At 35.6% G+C, this 22,442-nt stretch overlaps 1 protein-coding gene across 4 annotated transcripts in view; it reads left to right on the top strand.

The window, feature by feature from the left end:
* The window catches only part of SEC22A (SEC22 homolog A, vesicle trafficking protein), a 64,803-nt gene that overhangs the window by 17,631 nt on the left and 24,730 nt on the right, over positions 1–22,442 (top strand). For all 4 annotated transcript variants that reach the window (XM_048215230.2, XM_026494952.4, XM_048215229.2 and 1 more), the window contains 2 exons: positions 1,900–2,063; positions 3,207–3,401. In XM_048215230.2, the coding sequence (XP_048071187.1) occupies positions 1,900–2,063; positions 3,207–3,401 (359 nt within the window). The remainder of the gene's footprint in view (positions 1–1,899; positions 2,064–3,206; positions 3,402–22,442) is intronic.

Genomic DNA, 22,442 nt, shown 5'->3' with positions numbered 1-22,442 from the left:
TTTAAAATTTGAACCATGTGAATGTATTCTATATATTAAATTTAAAATAATTAATTTTTCTTCTACATTATTAGAGAAAAAAGAGGTGAGGGGGACTCCAGTTTGCATCCGGGTTTGTTCAGTAAAGATTGCTGTGATAGGTGAGCAGTGTCGTTCATGGGAGCGGGAGACGATAACCTTTATGCTCTGTTTGCTGCGCCCGATCCAGACGAGCCACACTGACAGTTCTATAAGAGAACGTTGAGATGAGTCACTAAGTAGGGGTCAATTGCGTCCCATTCTCTGCTTATTGTAGGGGGTGATACACTGTAGAAGTTTTTTTTTTTTTTTTTCAAGAGAACATAGCTAATTTGAACATTTTAGTGCTTAAAGTAGAAGTTTAAAAAATTTTTAACTTGTTATTTAGAAATAATTTCAAACTTAGAGAAAAATTGTATAAATAAGAATGATATACATAACAACTATTTCCAGATTCATCTTTTGTTAACATTTTACCCCATTTAGTATATTGTTTTTATCTGTCTACCTCTCTGTCCTGATTTATTTTTTCTGAATCATTTGAGAGAAACTTAAAATACCATGCCCCTTTATTCCTTGGTACTTTGAAGTGTATTTTCTAAGATTAAGGATATTCTCTTAACTATGGTACAGTTATCAGCTCTAAAATTATTGATATCCTACTTTAATCTACTGCCTGTTTTCCATTTTTGTCAGTTGCCCCAGGGATGTCCTTTATAGCATTTTCCCCCTTTCTGGCACAGGATCCAGACTAGGGTTTTAGGTATTGCATTTAGTTGTGTCTCTTTAGCTTCCTTTGATCAGAAACATTTACACAGCCTTTATTTCTTTTTTACGACATGGAGATTTTGAAAGAATATAGCTCCCCCTTTTTAAAATAGAACGTTGATCGTTTCGATTTCTTTCATGATTAGATTCAGATTATGCATTCTTGGCTGGACTACTATGTAGCTGTTATGTCTTTCTGAGGATATCACAGCTGAAGGCACAGGAAGTCCATCTACTCCTCAATAGTAATGTTAGAGTACTCAGCCAAGATGTTGTTTAGTTTCTGCTGTATAATAAATATTGTCCCCTTGCAACAAATAAGTAATCCATGGGAAGACATTTTAAAACCATGCAAAATGTCCTGTTCCTCGCCAAAAGTTCCACCTGGATTCACTGTTCATTGATTGTCCTTGCTTGATCCAGTCTTTACTATGTTGGTTGCAAAATGCTGATTTTTTTCCAGTTCTGTCACTACCTACACATTTACCAGTCTGGGCTCAGCATTCTGCTGTAAGCACAAGTTCGCCTTTCTACCCCATTTATTTTATTTGTTGTTGTTATAAACTCCTAAATTATCTCATTTCACCAGTGGTTCATAACTCATTATTATGTGAAGTAGAGGATTTGATTCCAAAATCAGTGGGTGACATCAGGAGGTCAGTGACCAACCTGAAATTGTGTGCCAGGTTTGTGTCTGGACAGTTTTCTGAGGAGAGTGTCCATAACTTTAATCAGACTCTCTGAAGAGTTCTTGATTCAAACAGGATTAAGCCCCACTAGGTTGGATAGTTAAATGTTAAGCTATCTAACTCTTACATATTTTTATATACTTTCCCCTGATTTCTACCCCGTGATAAATAACTGAAGTGTTAGAATTATAGTGTGTGTCCATCTGTAGGTACATTCTATTTTTTTTGTCTACTGTTTTTAACTGCAACTGAAAGTAGTATTATATTTGGTTTCTTTAATTTTTTTTGCTGGAATATATAATAAACGTTAATATCATCATTGCCACTGTAGCAGCAGTTTATGGTGTATAGAACCAGTCTTTTGAAGCAACGAGTTACCTTGGTTTAATTTGAAATTTTAAAACCAATGTTTCTTACACTATAGTTTTATTAGCTCTCTGGGAGTGAGCTACATGATGTTGTGCACTGAAAATTACCCAAATGTTCTGGCCTTCTCTTTCCTGGATGAGCTTCAGAAGGAGTTCATTACTACTTATAACATGATGAAGACAAATACTGCTGTCAGACCATACTGTTTCATTGAATTTGGTAAGGGCCTGATTTTTTTTCCTTTTCATTATCCTGTCTCCATCCAGTCATAAGCGATTTTTCATATAATACTGGGGGCCAGGGGAAAAACTCAGAAAATTCTCCTACCTTGCTTTTGATAGAATAATTTGACAAATGGTCTAAAAATTATAGCAACTTCTTCATTTAGGTGCCTATTTGAAAAAAAATGTGTTTGGGCTGCGGAGGGGATTGTGATTATTGGCACAAAGAATCAATCCCAGAGGACAGTTTCTCAATGAGAAATTTATAAGCCAGAGATTCAGAGTTCTGTGTTTATGTGATAATCTTTTATAGTCTGCTTAATGTAGAACGGAGGTTGGCAAACATTTGCTGGAAAGTACCAGATAGTACATATTTTAAGCTTTAAGGACCATATGGTCTCTGTCACAACTACTCATCCCTGCCATTGTGGCTTGAAAGCAGCCATAGGCAATACATAAATGAATGAGTATAGTTATATTCCAATAAAACTTTATTTACATAAGCAATCAGCAGGCTCAATTTGGCCTCTGGGCATTAGTTTGCTTGACTCCTGGTGTACTAGGAGAAAAAAGAAAAACCAAGTTGTAAATAATGAAAGTAAAATTGGAAGATATTTAGAAAAATGTCTTTTATTGATTTCATTAAATTTGTTGTTTAAAACATACATTCTAATGGTGTAAGCAATAAAAAAACAGGCTTATAAGAACATGCAATTTACAGTATATGTTCTTATGTCTTATAATTGGTAAATACAGAGAGACTTGATATTTTATGAGAAATGAATCCCTATAAAAACGAAGACTTTGGTTTAAAATTAAAGCTGTTTTGGGGGGGTTTGTAAAAATTTAAAGTAATTCCTTGAAGTGAATATAATAGAAAATATCTCACAGTCATGTAGTGTTAAATCTTTATTTTATTTATAATTATTTCTAGAATATAATTTCTAGAGTGAAACACTGATGACTCCATGATATATTAACTATTAAACACAAATAATATTTGAATATTCCACAGCAAATTGAATAGTTTTGGACAACAAATTAAACTGTTGATCTGCAGAATTTATTCCATAAATGTCACACTCTCAAATTATTTAATTAACAAATGACTGCAAGGAAATTTATTTTTTATTTTACATAGATAATTTCATTCAGAGGACCAAGCAGCGATATAATAATCCCAGGTCTCTTTCAACAAAGATAAATCTGTCTGACATGCAGATGGAAATCAAGCTGAGGCCCCCTTATCAAATTTCCATGTGTGAACTGGGGTCGGCCAATGGAGTCACATCTGCATTTTCTGTTGACTATAAAGGTTCTGGTAAGATTTCTTCTGGTGAGTTTCATTTATTTCATTAAAAAAGACTTTTGTAAGAACTGAGTAACTCTTGTAAAGGAATTACTTTATTCTAATATTTTAACAGAAGTACATGAGAGATTATAGAAATTTAAAGTAATTCTCCCAATGGTTTATACAGTAATCCACCAGATATGTGACTAAATCAGGAAAATACTTTTAAATAGCAGTCTCAAAGGAACTCTTTGCTAGGGAAATATTTAATAATTTTTCTTAATTGTTTCTTAAATATTTCTTTATAATTTGTTTTCAAGAGGTGAATAATAGTTTATTTGTAATATATATTTATGTACATGTGAAGTGCTTTGCATTATGTCAGAATGGCTACATTCAAGGCCAGGTTTCTTGATTATCACAGAAAATGGGATTATCTACCAAACCTACCCTCTCAAACAAGAAATACCATATTCAACAGTTGTGACAGATAGAAAACTTCTGCTTAAAAATGGAAGCCTCATTATCGTATAAGGTAGCATATGCCATTGTTGAGTTGCTTGTTTAAAAAATCCCATGTATTACCAACTTGTTTGTCTAAGTTCTGTGACTTTTTCTCTGCTCTTCAGCTATGCCAGAATAGCACTTCAGAACTTTGAAATCAGCAACTCTGTGTCTTTTTTATCCTATTACTCAGATTGACTTTAGATATAATCAGTTTCCTTAGCCTTTTCTGTGACATTTTGAAACCCTCCCCATCCTGGAAGTTGCTTCTGTGTGTGCTTTAGTTTGTTAGTATTCTTCAAATGAGGCATTCAGGACTGAACACAACATTTCTTGGATTGATTAATTCAGATTATGGGAGAAAAGGTGATGCAAATTTTAGTAAAATAATCCAGTCAATCAAGAAACAAACACGAAAACAGGCAAATACCAATAACCAGCCCCAGGAGAGAGGGGGCAGATCAGTGCTCATAGTTGTTTTAATATGTTTTCTAAAATGTCCAATTTCCAACAAAAAAATACAAGACATGCAGAGGAAGAGGAAAGTGTAATCCACATACTAGGGGGAAAAGCAAGCAATAGAAATTGCCTTTGAGAGTGATCAGATGTCAGATTTAACAAAGACTTTGAAGTAGCCATTATAACTATATGTTCAGAGAACTAAAGGAAACCATGATTAAAGAAGTAAGGAAGATATGACGATGTATCAAATAGACAATATCAATAAAGAAATAGAAATTGTAAAGAAGAGGAAAAAGATGGAACTTCTGGAATTGAACAGTATACCTGAAATAAAAAATTTACTGGTGGGGCTCAGCAGTAGATTTGAACTGACAGAAGCAAAAGTTAGCAGACTTGAAGCTAGATCAATAGAGATTATGTAACCCAAAGAACAGAGGAAAAAGAAGAAAAATGAAGAGAACCTCAGGAAAATGTGGAGCACTTAAGCACACCAACATATGCATGATAGGAGAACCAGAAGGAGAGGAGAGAACGAAAGGAGCAGAAAAAGTATTTGAAGAAATAATGGCTGAAAGGTTTCCAAATTTACTCAAAAACATTACTCCTCCAGGAAGCTCAGTGAGTTCCAAATAACCATGCAAGAGATCCACAAATAGATGAATCATATTAAAAATTCTGAAAGACCAAGACAGTGGGAAAATCTTGAAACCAGCGAGAGAAAAACAACTTGTTGCTTATAAGGGAACCCCAATAAGATTAACAGGTGACTTCTCAACAGAAACAGTGGAAATCAGAAGGCAGTGAGACAACAGGTTCAAAATGCTCAAAGAAAGAAAAAACTATCAGCAAAGCTATCTTTCAAAAACAAGGTGAAATAAAGACATTTGTAGATTAGCAGAAGCTGAGAGAATTGTTCCTGGCAGGCTCATCTTACAAGAAATACTAAAGGAAGTTCTTTAGGCTGACAAGTGATCTAGACAGTAATTTGAATCCATACCAAAAAAATCAAAGAGCAACAGGAAAGGTAATTATAAGACAGTCATTTTTCTTCTTCTCTGTTTTGGTTGACTGATAAAAAGCAAGTGTATAAAACTAATGTATTGTTGGGCCTATAACATGTAGAAATGTAAGATATATTTTTCATAACAGCACAAAGGAGGTGGATGGAAGCAAAACTGCATTGGGCTAAAGAAATGACTCCAGATGGTAATTTGAATCCATAGAAACAAATGGAGAAAGCCAGAAGTAATAAGAATTAATATTAATAAAGCTTATAAAAATATAATTGCTGTCCTCTTAGCTTCTCTAAAAGACATAAAATTATGAAAAGTAATAATTTTAACAATGTATTTTGGGGTTTGTAATGTTTATAAATGTAATTTGTATACAACAATACCACAAAAAGGGAAGAAAAGCAATAGAGCTCTATAGGAGTAATGTTTCTATAGCTCATTGGAATTAAGTTAGTATAAATATGAAGCTATTTCTGAAAAGATGTACATGGTAAGTCCTAGAGTAGCCACTAAGCAAATCACTTGACAAATAGTGAAAATCATTAAAGAAATTAAAGTCCTGCAGTATAAAACATTCACTTAATGCGATGATAGAGTAAAGGAGAAATACAGCAAAAAAGGGCATGAGACATATAGAAATAAGTAAAGTGGCATTGGTAAATCTGCTCTGTAAATAATTAATGAGATTGGATTTAAAAATGTGAATGGATGAAACATTCCAGTCAAGAGTTGGACATTATAAAAGTGGATTAAAAAATCAAAAGGTAGAAATAGATTGAAAGTAAAAGGAATTAAAAAAAACCCATAATGCAAGTAGCAACCAAAAGAGAGGTAGAGTGGCTTTTTGATATTAGACAAAGTGGGTTTTAGGACAAAAATTGCTACTAGAGACAAAGAGGACATTTTATAATGGTAAAAAGTCTATGATTAACGTGTAAGAATTATAAACATAGGTGCATTTAACAACAGAGCTCCCAAATACATGAAGCAAAATCTGCCAGAAATGAAGGGAGGCATAGACAATTAAACAGTAATGGTTGAAGACTTAACACCCAACTTCGAATAATGGATAGAACTAGGCAGAAGATAAACAAGGAAACAGAAGATTTGAACAATGCCATAAACCAACTAGATCTAACAACTACAGAATATCCCATTCAACATTAGAGAATATATTCTTTTTTTTTTTTAAGATTTTATTTATTTATTTGACAGAGATAGAGACAGCCAGTGAGAGAGGGAACACAAGCAGGGGGAGTGGGAGAGGAAGAAACAGGCTCATAGCCGAGGAGCCTGATGTGGGGCTCGATCCCGTAACGCCGGGATCACGCCCTGAGCCGAAGGCAGATGCTTTAACCGCTGTGCCACCCAGGCGCCCCTAGAGAATATATTCTTAAGTGTACATGGAACATTCTCCTCCAGGATAGATTTTATGCTAAGCCATTAAAAGACAAAAACTTCGTAAATTTAACAGGCTAAGAATAATACAAAGTATATTCTGTAACTACAGTGGAATGAAATTAGAAATTAATAACAGAGGAATTTGGGAAGCTCATAAATGTATGGAAATTAAACAGTACACTCCTAAATAATAAATGGGCCAAAGAAGAAATCAAAAGGGGAATTTATAATTGGAGATGAATGAAGATGAAGACACCGTATAACAAAATCTGAAATGTAGCTAAAGTTGTACTTAGAGGAAATTTTATTGCTATAAATACCTATATTTTTTTTAAAAGGAAGATCTCAAATGAATACTTTAACCATCTGCCTAAAGATACTAGGAAAAAAAGCAAATAAAGGGGAGGAAGGAAATAATTAAGATTAGGGCAGAAATGAAAACGAAATAGAAAATAGAAGAATAGAGAAAAATCAATAAAACCAAAGACTAGTTCTTTGAAAAGATAAAATTAACAAGCCTTTAGCTAGATTGACCAAGAAAAAAGAAATTACTAGAATCAGAAATGAAAGGACATTTCTACTGATCTTACAAAATAAAGGATTTTAAAGGAACACTGTGAACAATTGTATGCCAGTGGATCAGACAACTTTCATGAAACGGGCATATTCTTAGAAATACACAAACTACTAAAACTGACTCAAGAAGAAATAAATAATCTGAATAAACTGTATCCAAGAATAGGGTTTAATTACTAATAAGAAACTACTGGGGCGCCTGGGTGGCTCAGTCATTTAAGTGTGTGCCTTTGGCTCAGGTCATGATCCGGGGTCCTGGGATCAAGCCCCACATCAGGCTCCCTGCTCAGAGGGAGCCTGCTTCTACCTCTACCTCTGCTGCTCCCCCTGCTTGTGTGTACACACACTCTCTCTCTGTCAAATTAAAAAAAAAAAAAAAATCTTAAAAAAATAAAAAATAAAATTCCAGAAAGGAAATATTTAAAAAAGAAAGAAAGGGAGAAAAGGAAAAGGAACCACTGACAAAACCCTAGGTTGAAATGGCTTCACTGGAGAATTTTACCAATTTAAGAATTAAGCAATTCTTTAGAAACTATTCCAAAAAAAACAGAAGAGAGGGAACACTTTTCAACCCATTCTTTAAGGCCGGTATTATCCTAATCCAAAACTAGATAAAGACATCACAAGAAAACTAGAGATTAATAATATCTCTTATAAATATGGACAGAAGTCCTCCAAAAAATTCCAGCAAACCAAATCCAGCCACATAAAAATTACTATATACCATGACCAAGTGGGATTAATCTAGCAATGTAGGGTTGGTTTAATATCTGAAAATCAATAAATATACATAATATCAATAGAATAAAAAACAAAATCATATGGTCATCTCAGTAAATGAAGAAAAAGCATTTTAAAAAGTAACAGTCTAGGGGTGCCTGGGTGGCACAACGGTTGGGCGTTTGCCTTCGGCTCAGGGCGTGATGCCTGCGTTGTGGGATCGAGCCCCACATCAGGCTCCTCTGCTGTGAGCCTGCTTCTTCCTCTCCCACTCCCCCTGCTTGTGTTCCCTCTCTCACTGGCTATCTCTGTCAAATAAATAAATAAAATCTTAAAAAAAAATAAAAATAAAAAGTAACAGTCTTTCATTATTAAAAATACTCAACAAACTAGGAATAGAAAAAACTTGTTCAACCTGATAAAAGGCATCTGCAAAAAACCCACAGCTAAACTCAGATGTAATGGTGAAAGACTGATGCTTTCTCCTAAGACGGGGAACAAGACAAGGATGTCTGCTCTTGGTAGTTCTTTTTTTTTTTTTTTCTTTTAAGATTTATTTATTTGAGAGAGTGTAAGTGAGTGTTAGTGGGGGGCAAAGGGAGAAAGAAACTCAAGCAGACTCCATGCTGAGTGTGAAGCCCGAAATTGGGCTTGATCTCACGACTCCGAGGTCAGACCCAAACTGAAACCAAGAATTAGATGCTTAACTGACTGGCACCACCCAGGTGCCCCTCACTAGTTCTATTCAACATAGTATTTGAGATTCTAGACAGGGCAGTTAAGCAAGGAAGAGGAAAAAAAAAAAGCATCTGATTGCAAAGGGAGAAATAAAATAATTTCATATATGATACGATACTGAATATAGAAAATCCTAAAGATTCCACTAAAAAAACTATTAAAATCAATGACTTTAGCAAGGTTGCGGGATACAAGATCAATATACGAAAATCAGTTATGTTCTACATACTAGTAATGAACAATCTGAAAATGAAATTAAGAAAATCCTAGCAACTACTGGCTGAAACAAAACAGATTATACTTTGTATTGTTTGCAATTTAAAAGAAAGAAAATTTCTTACAATGAAAACTACAAAATACAGAAATTTTAAAAAACCTAAGTTAGTGGAAAGTGGTCCCATGTTCATAGATTAGAAGACAATATTGTTAATACTGGCTGTACTTCTCCAGTTGATATGTAGAATCAGTAAAATCTCTATGAAAATTTTAGCTCTCTTTTCGGCAGAAATTGACAAGCTGATCCTAAAATTCATTTGGAAATACAAGGGACCAAAAATAGTCAAAATAATCTTGAATAAAATTGGAGGATTAACACTTCCAAACAGACATGAACCCTTACTTTACAGTCAATTAATTTTTAATAGGGATGCCAAGACAGTGGTGAAAGAATAGACTTTTCAACAAATGATGCTGGGGCAAGTGGATGTCCACATGCAAAAGAATGAAGTTGGACCCCTACCTCATAAAATTTTTAAAAACTAAAAATGGATCAAAGACCTAAATTTAACCACTAAATCTATACAACTCTTAGAAGAAACCATAGATGTAAATCTTTGGGACTTTGTAATGGGCAGTGGTTTTTTAGATTTGATGCCAAAAGCACAGTGAAAAAAGAAAAAAGGTGGGCTTCATCAAAGTTTTAAAAGTTTTTTTTAAGTAGGCTTCATGGTCAGTGTGGAGCTGCCCAATGCAGGGCTTGAAATCATAACCCTGAGATCAAGAACTGAGTTGACATGAAGATGCTTAACGCTTAACTGACTGAGCCACCCAGATGCCCCCAAAGTTAAAAATTTTATTCTTCTACAGACACTATCAATAAATTGGAGATAATCCACAGACAAATCATATATTTGCTAAGAGAGTTGTGTCCAGAATATATAAGTAACACAACAATAACAATAAAGAGATAATAATCCAATTTTAAAATGAGAACAGGATTTGAATATATACTTGAACAAAGAAAATGTGCAACTGGCTAATTAACACATGAAAAGATGTTCCACATTATTAGTCATAGTGAAATAGAAAGCAAAATGATAAGGAGATACCACTTCACACCCACTAGGATGGCTTTAGTTTTAAAACATAGTAGCAAGGATTAGCAAGGATATGGAGAAATTGGAACCCTCCTGTAATGTTGGTAGGGTTGCAAAATGGTGGATTGCTTTGGAAAATACTTTGGAAGTTCCTCAAAAAGGTAAATATAGAGTTACCACATGACCTCACAATTCTACTCCTGGGTACATACCGCAGAGAGTTGAAAATATAAGTCTGAAATAAAAATGTGTATATGAATATTTATAGCACTATTATTCATAGAAGCCAAAAAGTTGAAATAACCCAAACGTCCATTATCTGATGAATGAATAAACAAAATATGGTGTATGCATGCAAACAGAATATTAAGGAGTAAAAAAGAAATGAAGTATTGATGCATGATACAACATGGATGAATCTTAAAAACATTATGCAAAATGAGAGAAGCCAGATACAAAAGGCCATATATTTATAGTTTCCTTTATACAAAATGTCAGAATAGGCAAATCCATAGAGACAGATAGTAGCTTAATGGTTGGGGTACAGGGAGGGGTACAGGGAGCTGGAGGGGTACAGGGAACTAGGCAGTGACTATTAATGATTATGAGATTTCTTTCTGAGGTGATGAAGATTGTGGAATTAGATAATGATTGCACAATTCTGTAAATACTAAAAACTTGTGAATTACATACTTTTATTTTTAGAGAGAGCACCCGTGCACTTCCAAGTAGGGGCAGGGCAGAGGGAGAAGGAGAGAGAGAATCTTTTTTTTTTTTTTAATTTTTTATTATGTTAGTCACCATCCTTAGTTTTTGATGTAGCGTTCCATGATTCATTGTTGAGTAGAGAGAGAATCTTAAGCAGGCTCCATGCTCAGTACAGAGCCCAATGTGGGGCTTGATCTCACAATCCTGAGATCACGGCCTGAGCTGAAATCAAGAGTCGGATGCTTAACCAATTGCGCCCCCCCAGACGCCCCTGAATTATATAGTTTTAAAGGGCAAATTTTATTGTATTCAGATTATATCTCAATTTTTAAAATCAGTAATAAATGAGTTATTACTTTGAAGACTTCTACATCCAGTAGTGACAGAGTAGGCAGTTCAGACCAATAGTTCCACCAAATACATGTAGGAAAGCTGAATGGAATGTATATATTCTATAGAATAGGTCTAAAAAAAAAAGAATATGTAGGTCTAATATGATACAGAATTTAATTTAAAATATAATCTTCCTGAAGTCTTTGGATATCCAACAAGATTACTAAAACTTACTGGAGTACAGAAGAGGGTGGAGGCCTATGGAGATAAGCTTAATGTTTGGAGCTACTTTTTCTTTTGGTCATAATATCCTTTTTGTATATTGTGAGATTCAGTTTGTTGAAATTTTATTTGGATATGTATGTTTTCATGTGGTAACTGGTTTGTAGTTTTCCTTTTTTGAATGTTTTTGTCTGGTTTCGCTATCAGGATAACATTGGCCTAAGAATAAATTGGGAGATATTCCATTTTCTTCAGTTTTTTGGAAATGTTTCTGTAGAATTTTTATTTCTTCTTTGTTCAGTACGGTGAAGCCTTTTGAGCCTCTGGTTTTCTTTGAGGAAAGGTTTTTAACTACAAACCAATTTCTTTGATGGATGTTCAAGTTATCTGTTTCTTTTTTTTTTTTATGTTACTATTGGTTTTATTCTTTTTTTTTTTAATGATTTTTTATTATATTATGTTAGTCACCATACAGTACATCCCTGGTTTCCGATGTAAGGCTTGATGAGTCATTAGTTGTGTATAACACCCAGTGCACCATGCAATACGTGCCCTCCTTACTACCCATCACCAGCCTATCCCATTCCCCCACCCCCCTCCCCTCTGAGGCCCTCAGTTTGTTTCTCATAGAAGTTATCTGTTTCTTGAGTGAGTTTTAGTAGTTTGTTTTTTTGAATGAATATCTTCATCTCGCCTAAGTTAGTGAATTTTTTGGCATAATATTCTTTTATCCCCTTGATATCTGTAGAATTGTAGTGATACAACCATTCTCATTTCTGATATTGGAAATTTTTGTCTTTTGCATTTTTCTTCCGATCATTTTTATTATAGCTTAGCGTTTTTATTGATTTTCTTAAAGAACCAGCTTTTGGTTTCATTGACTTTTTATTGTTTTTGTTTTTTATTTCATTGATTTATGATCCGATCTTTATTATTTGCTGTTTTCTGCTCACTTAAACTTTGCTCTTTTTCTAGATTCTTAAGGCAGAAGTTGAGGTTATTTAAAAAAAAAGGTGGAGGTTATTTTTTATTTGAGATCTTCTTTTTAAATAGGCATTTAGTAGTATATATTTCCCTCTAAATATTGCTGTAGCTACATTAATTTTAACATATTGTATTTTCACATTCATACTGTTTAAAATGCTTTTTAATTTCCGTTTTGGTTTCTTTTGTGATCCATCAGTTATTTAGAAATGTGTTATATAGTTTTAAGTACTTAGAGATTTTTCCAGATATCTTTCATTTCCTGATTTCTTACTTAACTCCATGAAGTCAGATGCCAGATTTTGTATGATTCTAATCCTTTTAAATGTATTGAGACTTGTTTTACTCTCCCAGAGTATGTTCTATCTTAGCCATTTTTCCTGTGTTCTGTGTTGAAAAGAATGTGTATTCTATTATTGTAGGGTGGAGTTCTATAGATGTCATTTAGATCAAGTTGGTTGATATTGTTCAAATCTTTCATATCCTTTCTGATTTTCTGTCGACTCTCAATTATTGAGAAAGTGGTGTTGAACACTGACTGTATTTATGAAATTATATCTTTCTCCTTTTAGGTCTGTCAGTTTTTATTTTATATATTTTAAAGCTTGTTAAATATTTAGAATTGTTCTTTGGTGCATGGACTTCTTTGTCACTTTGAAATGACCTTCTTTATACCTAGTAATATTCTTAGTTCTGCAATATACTTTATTAATATAGCCACTCTAACTTCTTTAAGTAGTATTGGAATGGTGTATCTTTTTCTGTCTTTTTTCTTTTAGCCTTTCTGTGTCTACTTAGAATGGTTGCTTTTAGGTATTACTTAGTTGAGTCTGTTGGGAAAAAATCCAATTTGACAATATCTGCCTTTTTATTTAGGTGTTTAGGCCACTTACATTTAATGTGATTATTAATGTGGTTGGGTTTTTTTTTTTTTTTTTAAGATTTTATTTTTAAGTAATCTCGACACCTCCTCATGGGGCTTGAAACCACAACCCCAAGAGTCGCATGTTTCACTGACTAGCCAGTTAGGTGCCCTGATATGGTTGGGTTTAGACCTACCATCATGGCTGTTTGTTTTCTTTTTATCCCATCTGTTTTTAGTCACCTTTCTCTCTTTTTCTGCTTTCCTTTAAATTATTTTTTGATCCATTTTCTATTTTTGGTTGACTTATATCTCTTCATTTCATTTGTTTGTTTTTATGGGTGCTTTAGGGTTTATAGTATATACCTGATATTTCATGGTAGGGCCACTAGTTTCTGCCACGGCCAACAAGCAAGCCAGGAACTAGTTCTTAAAATGAAAACATTTTTCTTTTTGCCTAAGGACCATGTCATTGCATCAAAACCCAGGAGCCTCTTTTATGATTCTTCTTTCCAAATTTGCTACAGACTCAGAACATTATCTCTATCTTCCACAGATATTTTGAACACCATTAGATCTGTGAGCCGTAAGGGCTGAGTGGCAAAGTGTCCTGTAATGCAGTCTCGATCTTTCCGTTGCTTTGGCCCTCTTCAGCCATTGCTATTCAGTAAACATGTTGGATCAGTATACCCAAGTCTTATAATGTTGCTTTTGAAATCTAGAAAGGCCTACTCAGCAGCATATCTTTTCTTAGTGGTATGGGTTGCAAGGTGCAACTTGATCTTTACATTCAGTATACTCTAGACCATTAACCACCAGAAACTTGACTGAGGTGTAGGCTCCTATAATTTTGTTATTATTTTCCACACTGGCATACATGTATCATCCCAAGGTATCTACTGTCTGTTCTCCAGATCCTGTCAGCATGAGGTTATCAACAAAGTGGATCACTATAATGTTCCATGACGTGTTGGGTCCTTGTAGGCCAAGAGTCAGCAAACATTTTCTATAAATGTCCAGATAGCAATATTTTAGCTTTTATAGGCTATATGGTCTCTGTTGCAACTACTTCACTCTGCTGGTATGGTATAAAAACAACCATAGATAATGTGTAAAAGAATAGGTAAGGCTGTGTTGCAGTAAAGCTCTATTTACAAAAATAGGTTGTGGGTTGGATTTGGCCTGTGGGTCATAGTTTGCCAACCCCTGCTATAGACTAATGTCTGGCTTAGAGTTGATAAAATCTTGTGACAATATAGTAAATGTACTGCCCTCTCTGTCTCTCTGTCTCTCTTTTTTTTTTTGGGAGCTCGAGTGAGTGCTGGGGGGAGGGGAGAGGGAGAGAGAATCCCAAGCAGAGTCCATGCTCAGTGTGGAGCCTGATGTAGGGCTCAGTCTCACAACCCAGAGATCATGACGAGCCAAAATCAAGAGTTGGCTGCTTAACCAACTGAGCCACCCAGGTGCCTCTATGTACTGCTATCTTTATCAGATAAAAGCAAAATGCTTCTGATTTTCTCTGTTTATTAGGGTAAAGAAGAAAGTGTTAGCAAATGAGTACCTACATGTCATGGAATTAATTGATTGTTTCATGTGGAGACTGCATCTGGAAAAGTATGTGTAGTTGGAACCCACAGTAATCTGTTGTCGTCCTCTAAGACACTCTCATTTTGGAGCCTTAAGTTGGAGAATTAAATGGATGTGTAGTAGGAATCACTATCTGTGCATATTTTAATAAGCCTTGGATGGTGACACTGATTTGTGCATTTACCTTAGGGATTAATATTTTGATGATGTTTGGGTGGGGAAGCTCCATGGCTTCCATTGGCCTTTCCTTCTCTCGTAGTTCTAATTCCATAGGTCTGGCAGTCAGTGTTGCTGCCAGAATTATCGTCCATTAATGTACACACTCAGGATCTAGAAAATTAATCTTTAATTTGGGGTAGGGGTTCATCTAACTTGACCTACCAAGAGAAAATTCTGTTAGAAAGTTCATGTATTGTTTGACTTCAGCAAGTCCCCACTCTGACCTGTGGTCTGCAGTGGTATCTTGGATCATCAGACAGCAGACACTGGGAAAATGGGGGGAAATCTGGGATTTGATAATTGTTTTAAGAAAGAGAAAGAAGTTTTAAGAAAGATAGAGAAAGAAGTTTTAAGAAAGAAAGGTTTTTAAAATAATTCACAATTAGAGCTTATTTTAATATTAACATAAAATTTTCTTTTAATCCAGATGAAGCCTGGGTAATATTCTATAGTCTCTGAGTTTAAGTATGTTTTCCTAAATAAAATTATTTACTTTATTTTGGAATCTGGTAAGAGTTACTTGACAGACATTACTTTACAGGCCTTTTTTCTGTTAGAGTATCTTACTTTTGGTTTCTTGACTTTTCCTGACCTTTTGACCCCTCCCGCCACAGTCTAACATGAATTTTTTCTACAATTTTCTAAAGTCTACAAATGTTCTGCTGTCCATCATAGGGGTCAATATGTTAAGTTAAACACTACGTCCTACTTTTGCCCTTTTTGTTTTCTTTTTAAAACATTTTATCATGGAGAACTTTTAAAAAGGAACAGAGTAAACAGTAGTATAATGAACTTTTATGTACCTGTCACCCAATTATAATAACTATATCAACATTTTGCCATTCTTGGGGTGCCTGGGTGGCTCAGTCGGTTAAGCGTCTGCCTTCAGCTCAGGTCATGATCCCAGCGTTCTGGGATCGAGCCCAGCATCGGGCTCCCTGCTCAGCAGGAAGCCTGCTTCTCCCTCTCCCACTCCCCCTGCTTGTGTTCCCTCTCTCTCTGTCACATAAATAAATAAAATCTTAAAAAAAACCAAAAAACATTTTGCCATTCTTCTTTCATCTGTATCCCCACCCACTAGCCACTCATCTACTTGATAATTTACTTGTGGTTCTTTTTTATTTTTATTTTTTAAGATTTTATTTATTTGAGAGACCGAGATAGAGCACAAACGGGAAGGAGAGGGAGAAGCAGGCTCCCCATGGAGCAGGGAGCCTGATGCAGGGCTCAGGATCCCAGGATCCTGGGATCATGATCTGAGCCGAAGGCAGACACTTAATCAACTAAGCCACCCAGGCGCCCCTGTGGTTCTTTCTTTTTTAAAGGAAATTTGCATATATTAAAATGCACAAATCTTTGCTATATGGTTTAGACACATGGATACATTTATATAAACCACTCTTTTTAAAAAAATATAGATTTTATTATTATTATAGGTATGGCAAGGCCAACAGATCAAGAGACAGCTACCACTGAAAAGGTTGTTATACTGAGATCCCAAGAGAAGGGTGCACGCTACACAACCCAGGGCCATGTGGGGAAGTGCAGGTGTTGGTCAGGAGGGAAAGGAGTGGGAGGAAAATGTGAGCAAGAGCCCTTATTGTGTTTTCCCTAGGAAGGAGCTGGAGAAGCAGGGTAAGCAGGTTTAGATTGGCTAGCTTGAGTACTTACAGCAGGCTCTGGGATATAGGGCTATCCTTAGTTGTCTGATACCTGACTCTGGGGTGATTCAGGTGGGAGGATAGTGGCCCTGAGTGTGAGAGCGCCATAGAGGAGATAAAGTGTGGGCTTTGGATTAGGGGGTTTGCTTTTGAAAAGCACTCTTGCAGGGGAGTTGTTTGCTATCTCTAGAAATTAGATAGCCCTGGGAAGGGCCATCCTCTAGAGTCAGCAAGGCACCTAAGATATCAAAGCATCAAAATACAGAATATAAGGAAAAAAAACCTAATACATACCCCTGTCATGATATAGAATATTTCCATCTCCCCAGGAAGTTCTTTCTTGTCTCTTCCCAGTCTCTGCCCCGCCTCCAACCATTGTTCTAATCTTTTACACTCTACTTATTTTTAATTTTGTTTGTTCTATGACTTTATATAAACAAGATTATATAGTGTGACTCTTGCGTTCGGCTTCTTTTAGTATAATGTCATATGTTGTAGGTCTTTGTAGTTTGGCCGTTTTTATTGCTGAGTAGTAGTCATTGTGTGAACATGCCACAGTCTGTCCGTTCTTCTGCTGATGGACATTAGCTTGTTTCCAGTTTTAGTTTAAAAAGCTACTGCAGACATTTGTCTTTTGTTGACATGTTTTCATTTCTCTTGAGTAAATATTAGCAGTGGAATTTGCCAAATCAAAAGTGAGGTACGTGTTTGACTCTTTGAGAAATTGCCAGTTTTCTAAAGTAGTTGTGCCATTTTACATTTCTTTTTTTTTTTTTAAGTTTTTATTTATTTATTTGACAGAGAGAGACAGGCAGTGAGAGAGGGAACACAAGCAGGGGGAGTGGGAGAGGAAGAAGTAGGCTCCCAGCAGAGGATGCTGATGTGGGGCTCGATCCCAGAACGCTGGGATCACGCCCTGAGCCGAAGGCAGACACTTAACGACTGAGCCACCCAGGCGCCCCCCATTTTACATTTCTACAAGCAGTGTATGAGAGTTTCAGTAGCTCTGTGTTCTCACTAGCATTTAGTGTTGCTAATCTTTTTAATTTTATATTCTTTTATTTTAAAAAACTTCACAAAACTCTAAATTCAATACATTTTTCTGTTTCTTTGACACCTTTATTTTTAGGATAAACACTAGATTAATTAGTCTTTTTTCCTCTTGTGTAATTTTTTAGGCAGTTTGTCAGTTGACGAGAATGGTACTGTATTCGGCAGTTGCCCCACAAGGCAAATAAATTTCCTAATATCTCTTTCTCTCTTCTCTCTCTCTCTTCCCCCCACACACATGCCAATAAGTAAAATACAAGTTAGAATGTGATACATGTTCTAAAAGAGATAGAGATAAATAGGAAGTACCATTTTTAGGCCCTAGGGCCTTGAGGGACATACAGGCTTTTGACAGGTAATGATGTAAGAAAGGGCCTCGTGGTGAAAAGAACAGTGTGTTTTTAATACCATACAATTAGTCTCAGTCATAATTTAGTAATAATTTGTGCTCATTTAAATGGAATTGACCTGAAATTTCTCTGCATGTTCTAAAACCTGCTTCTCCAGATATTTGGGGCATCATTGAATGACCGTGCCTCCTGAACTTCGTTTTTGCTCAAAGCACAGGCACTGTGGTATAATGACGTTTGAAGGTTAGAATGGTACCATCAGGGGCGCCTGGGTGGCTCAGTCGTAAAGCGTCTGCCTTTGGCTCAGGGTGTGATCCTGGAGTCCTGGGATTGAGCCCCACATCAGGCTCCTCTGTGGGGAGCCTGCTTCTTCCTCTCCCACTCCCCCTGCCTATGTTCCCTCTCTCGCTGGCTGTCTCTCTCTCTGTCAAATAAATAAATCAAATCTTTAAAAAAAAAAAAATGGTACCATCATTTTGAATCTTCCTAATGACTGTTCCGGTATTCTTTTTCATCATTTTCCCTTTCTCTTGACTCTTCTATTTCCTCTTCACTGAATTTTTTCACTATACCTATAAATGTATTCAGATCTCCCTTCATCACTGCATTACAGGGGAAAAGGAATTATTTCTCAGTCCTAGTATATCTGTCAGGCTGTCATCCTGATTTTCTTTAACGGCAGTAGCATTCACTTACTGCTGCTCTGTCTTACCATCAACAGTTATTTGGCCTCTTACAGTCTGAATTTTGCCTTCACGCTCCTGAAACTGTTTTATAAAGGGTCAAAAAACCATCTTTTAGTCAATAAGCCTAATTTTTGTTTTGTTTTGTTTTTGTTTTGAATTCAGACTGTCTTTGGCCTGTCCACAGGCATTGTTATCCATATCTTTCTTCCGGGAGGCCTCCCTTTCCTAGGCTTTTGAGGCTCTTTCCTCCTCTTGTTCTCCTAAATCTGTCTTCCTGACTCCTTGTCCTCTCTGTAAAGGTACTCTTTGCCGAGGATTTGCCCTTGGCCTACTTCTTCCCTTAGTAATCTCATCCCAACCCTTCCTTTCAGATATAAACTTCATCTGTTTCTACAGCTCTGCTACTCTTCCATTCTTCTGTTGCTTATTAAACATGCCTTGTTATCACTACAAGTTTGATATGTATAAAATATCTCCATTCTGATCAAACCTGAGTTTCTTCCAGTGGCTTTGTTGGTAGCACCATTAACTTTCCAATCACCCACACTTTAAAACCTTGACATTTTCTTTAATTTTTTTCCCTTTTGTTTCCCATATCTAAGTAGTTGTCACATCTACGAGTTTTAACCCTTGTAATATCACTCACCTCTTTCTTCTTCATTCCTGCTGTCACTGTCCAAATTCAGGCCCTCATATCAGCCAGTCTTTTGCAATGACTCCTTAAGGAAGACTTGTAGAAAGAACATGGGCTTTGCAGTCTTGTAGACCCAAGTGCTAATTGTGAAGATGACACTTACTAGATGTCTGACTCATAGCAAATTATTTAACCTCCACTGACAGATGAAAAAATTCAGACACCAAGAAGTTAGTCTTCTTGCCTTATGAAGTACCACATTTTGAAGGATAAGTGGGACAAAGTGTACCTACCACGAAAGCACTGAGAAAATATTATTTGTCTTCCTTCTTTTAATCTCCTTACAATCCATTGATAAATTAATATTCCTTAAAAGCATAGCGTTAATTATATTGGTCTCTTGCTCTTCAGTGTTTCCGCATTGTCTAACTTGTTCATAATTTTTAGCCTAGTATTTCCAACTGTCTCTTAATTTGCTTCAACCCCCTTTTCTGACCTTATTTCTTCCTACTCTTCATAAACATCCTTTTAAGCTAAATAAAAGCAGTAACAATGCCCAGTGGTAAAGTGGTTAAGGACATGAGTTCTAGTGTCAGGCTACCTGGGTTTAAATCCCAGTTCATTTACTTACTTTGGGCAAATTACTTAATCTCCCTAAACCTTAGTTTCATCTGAAAAAAATAAGGATGATTATAGTGCCTACTGCAGTAGGTTCTTGGAGGGGTGACATGAGATCATGTATAAAAGCACTTGTGCCTGGTACCTTGAGAACAGCCACTATTGCGTCTCATTTCCACCTCCATGCTCATATTCTTTTCTCTGCAGAAATGCAGTTTTTCCCATTTGTGCACCATTTTTAAAGATCTTCCCTGGTTTTGTTACCACTCCTGTATCACCACCTTCCCCCTAGTTACCTTTCCTCTTCAGAATTTCTTTCTTTCTTTTTTTTTTTTCTTTTTAAGATATATTTATTTGACAGCACAAGCAGGGGGGGTGGGGGAAGGGGAAGCAGATTACCCGCTGAGGAGGGAACCTCGATTCTGGGCTTGATCCCAGGATGCGGGGCTTGATCCCAGGACACTGGGATCATGACCCGAGCCGAAGAAGCCCAAGACAGACACTTAACCAACTGAGCCACCCAAGCACCCCTCCTCTTCAGAATTTCTTAACTCTTTTAGTTTAGAATGCTTATTACTTTCACAAGCTTATCTGTTTTTTTCCCTTCAAAAGACTAGAAGTATCTTGAGGGCGGATTGTGCAAATCATTTATTGTATTTTCTAAAGCACAACATCTTAGAATCATGCTAAAAGGTATTTGCTAAGTAAATATATTAATTCCCTATAAGCAATAGCACTTTGGTTCCAAGAGATTTACTTCTTTAGGAACTTTTCTAAACTTCATTAATTATTGGTTCATAAAAAATTTAATTTTGTCACGAAAATGCCATTATTGGGCTCAAGGAGACTAATTAAAGAAAAGGCATTGTAGCGAAAGATAGTAATAGCAAAACAAAACAAAAACTGACCAGGTAATACTGTTTTGGATTCAGTAACTTTTTTTCTATATTGCTTCTCATTTGTTATTATTCCAAATCCACTCTATACCTAATAGTACCTATCACGGTGCCAAATTGAAGTGTGAAGTAAGCATTTGTGGATTACAATGAATCTAAAATTTGTTGTACTGAAATAGAAAGTAGCAGATATCATATAATACATTAAAATGTGATTAAATATCTTGTTCAGTTGTTAACATGAGAAATTGTCCTTAGGGAGTATCATCCTCATGTTGTATGCAGATGGGAGTTTTCTTTTGGTAACCATTCCCACAGGTCCTAGGGGGAGAGATAGGGTGGGAGTGGGTGGGTCTCCACTTCAGAATTTCTTTCCCACAGTGATTTGGCACAGCTCCAGCCTGTCCTTCAGCATAATACATGTCTTGTCTTTGTTAAAAGAGGCTTGTCATTTGCTTTCATGTTTTTAAAAATATTTCTGGTCATTTTGAAATAATTTTAATAACAAATGGTATATTATAATTATAAAGAGAGTGCTCTAAGGCCAAGAGATAAACATTAGAAACTTAATATTTAATTTATATAGTCATATTATTTATTTCTTAGACACTTATCAACACATTAAAATGGTAATATTTTCCCATTCAAGAATGGCCATACTTTACTTGACCATAAACAGCTAAGATTTTTTAGTTATAATACAGAATATTATTTGGTTTTTTTGGTAAGGTAAACTTGTATACTTCAGAAGTACGATTTATGTAATCTGTTTAGTTGGCAGGTAGTTTTATGCTTGAGGCTCATATTAAGGATTTCTTTTTATTAGAGGCCAGTTTTCCCTTACTACTGAGAGGGTGTGGAGAGGAGATACAAAACATGACTAATTGGTAGACTAGTTGGATAGATTTTTAGATTGTGAAGTTTTTTTTCCTCTACTGATATAAAACTTGGTATTAATACTTCACAGAGATATTTAATTTTTTGTTTTCATATTAAAATCTCAAGGAAATTGAGAGACCCAGCAATCAGCTTGGGCACAGAAAAAACTCGAGAAAATGTTTCCCATCTTAGCATCTTCTGCAGAACTTGAGGAACAAATACTTTCTTGTGATACGCGGGGTTTTGTGTTTCTCTGTACTGTTTAGGGAAGCTTTTCTGCTGTAATGGCTGAATATAAGTTGCAAAGATTTAAGCCTTTCCTTATATTAATGTTCCACCTCATTAACTTCATTGTTAGGGCTTTTACACTTCAGTGATTTAAATAAAATGATCTGACTGTAGTTCTGTTGTCCTGCCTTTCCCTCTGTCTCCTTTTTGACGTCTAGATGATTATGTATTTAGTTTTGTATTTTCATTTAGACTCAGTTGTTAATTCTATGAAGCCCAAGATAATGATAAAGTGAAACTGTGGTATGACTAAATGTCTTACATTGCTGGAGCTCTGACAGATAAGGGGATGTATTTGTGAAGTTGAAGTGGTCACTTACTTCCTCAGCTACTGTTTTATCATATATAGTGGTCTTCAAGTGGTCTTCAGAGATCAGGA

This window comes from Ursus arctos, unplaced genomic scaffold (assembly GCF_023065955.2).
Source record: "Ursus arctos isolate Adak ecotype North America unplaced genomic scaffold, UrsArc2.0 scaffold_4, whole genome shotgun sequence".
In the NCBI taxonomy this organism is placed as follows: domain Eukaryota; kingdom Metazoa; phylum Chordata; class Mammalia; order Carnivora; family Ursidae; genus Ursus; species Ursus arctos.
The sequence above is the reverse complement of the archived record's forward strand: the minus strand, read 5'-3'. Positions and strand labels throughout refer to the sequence as shown.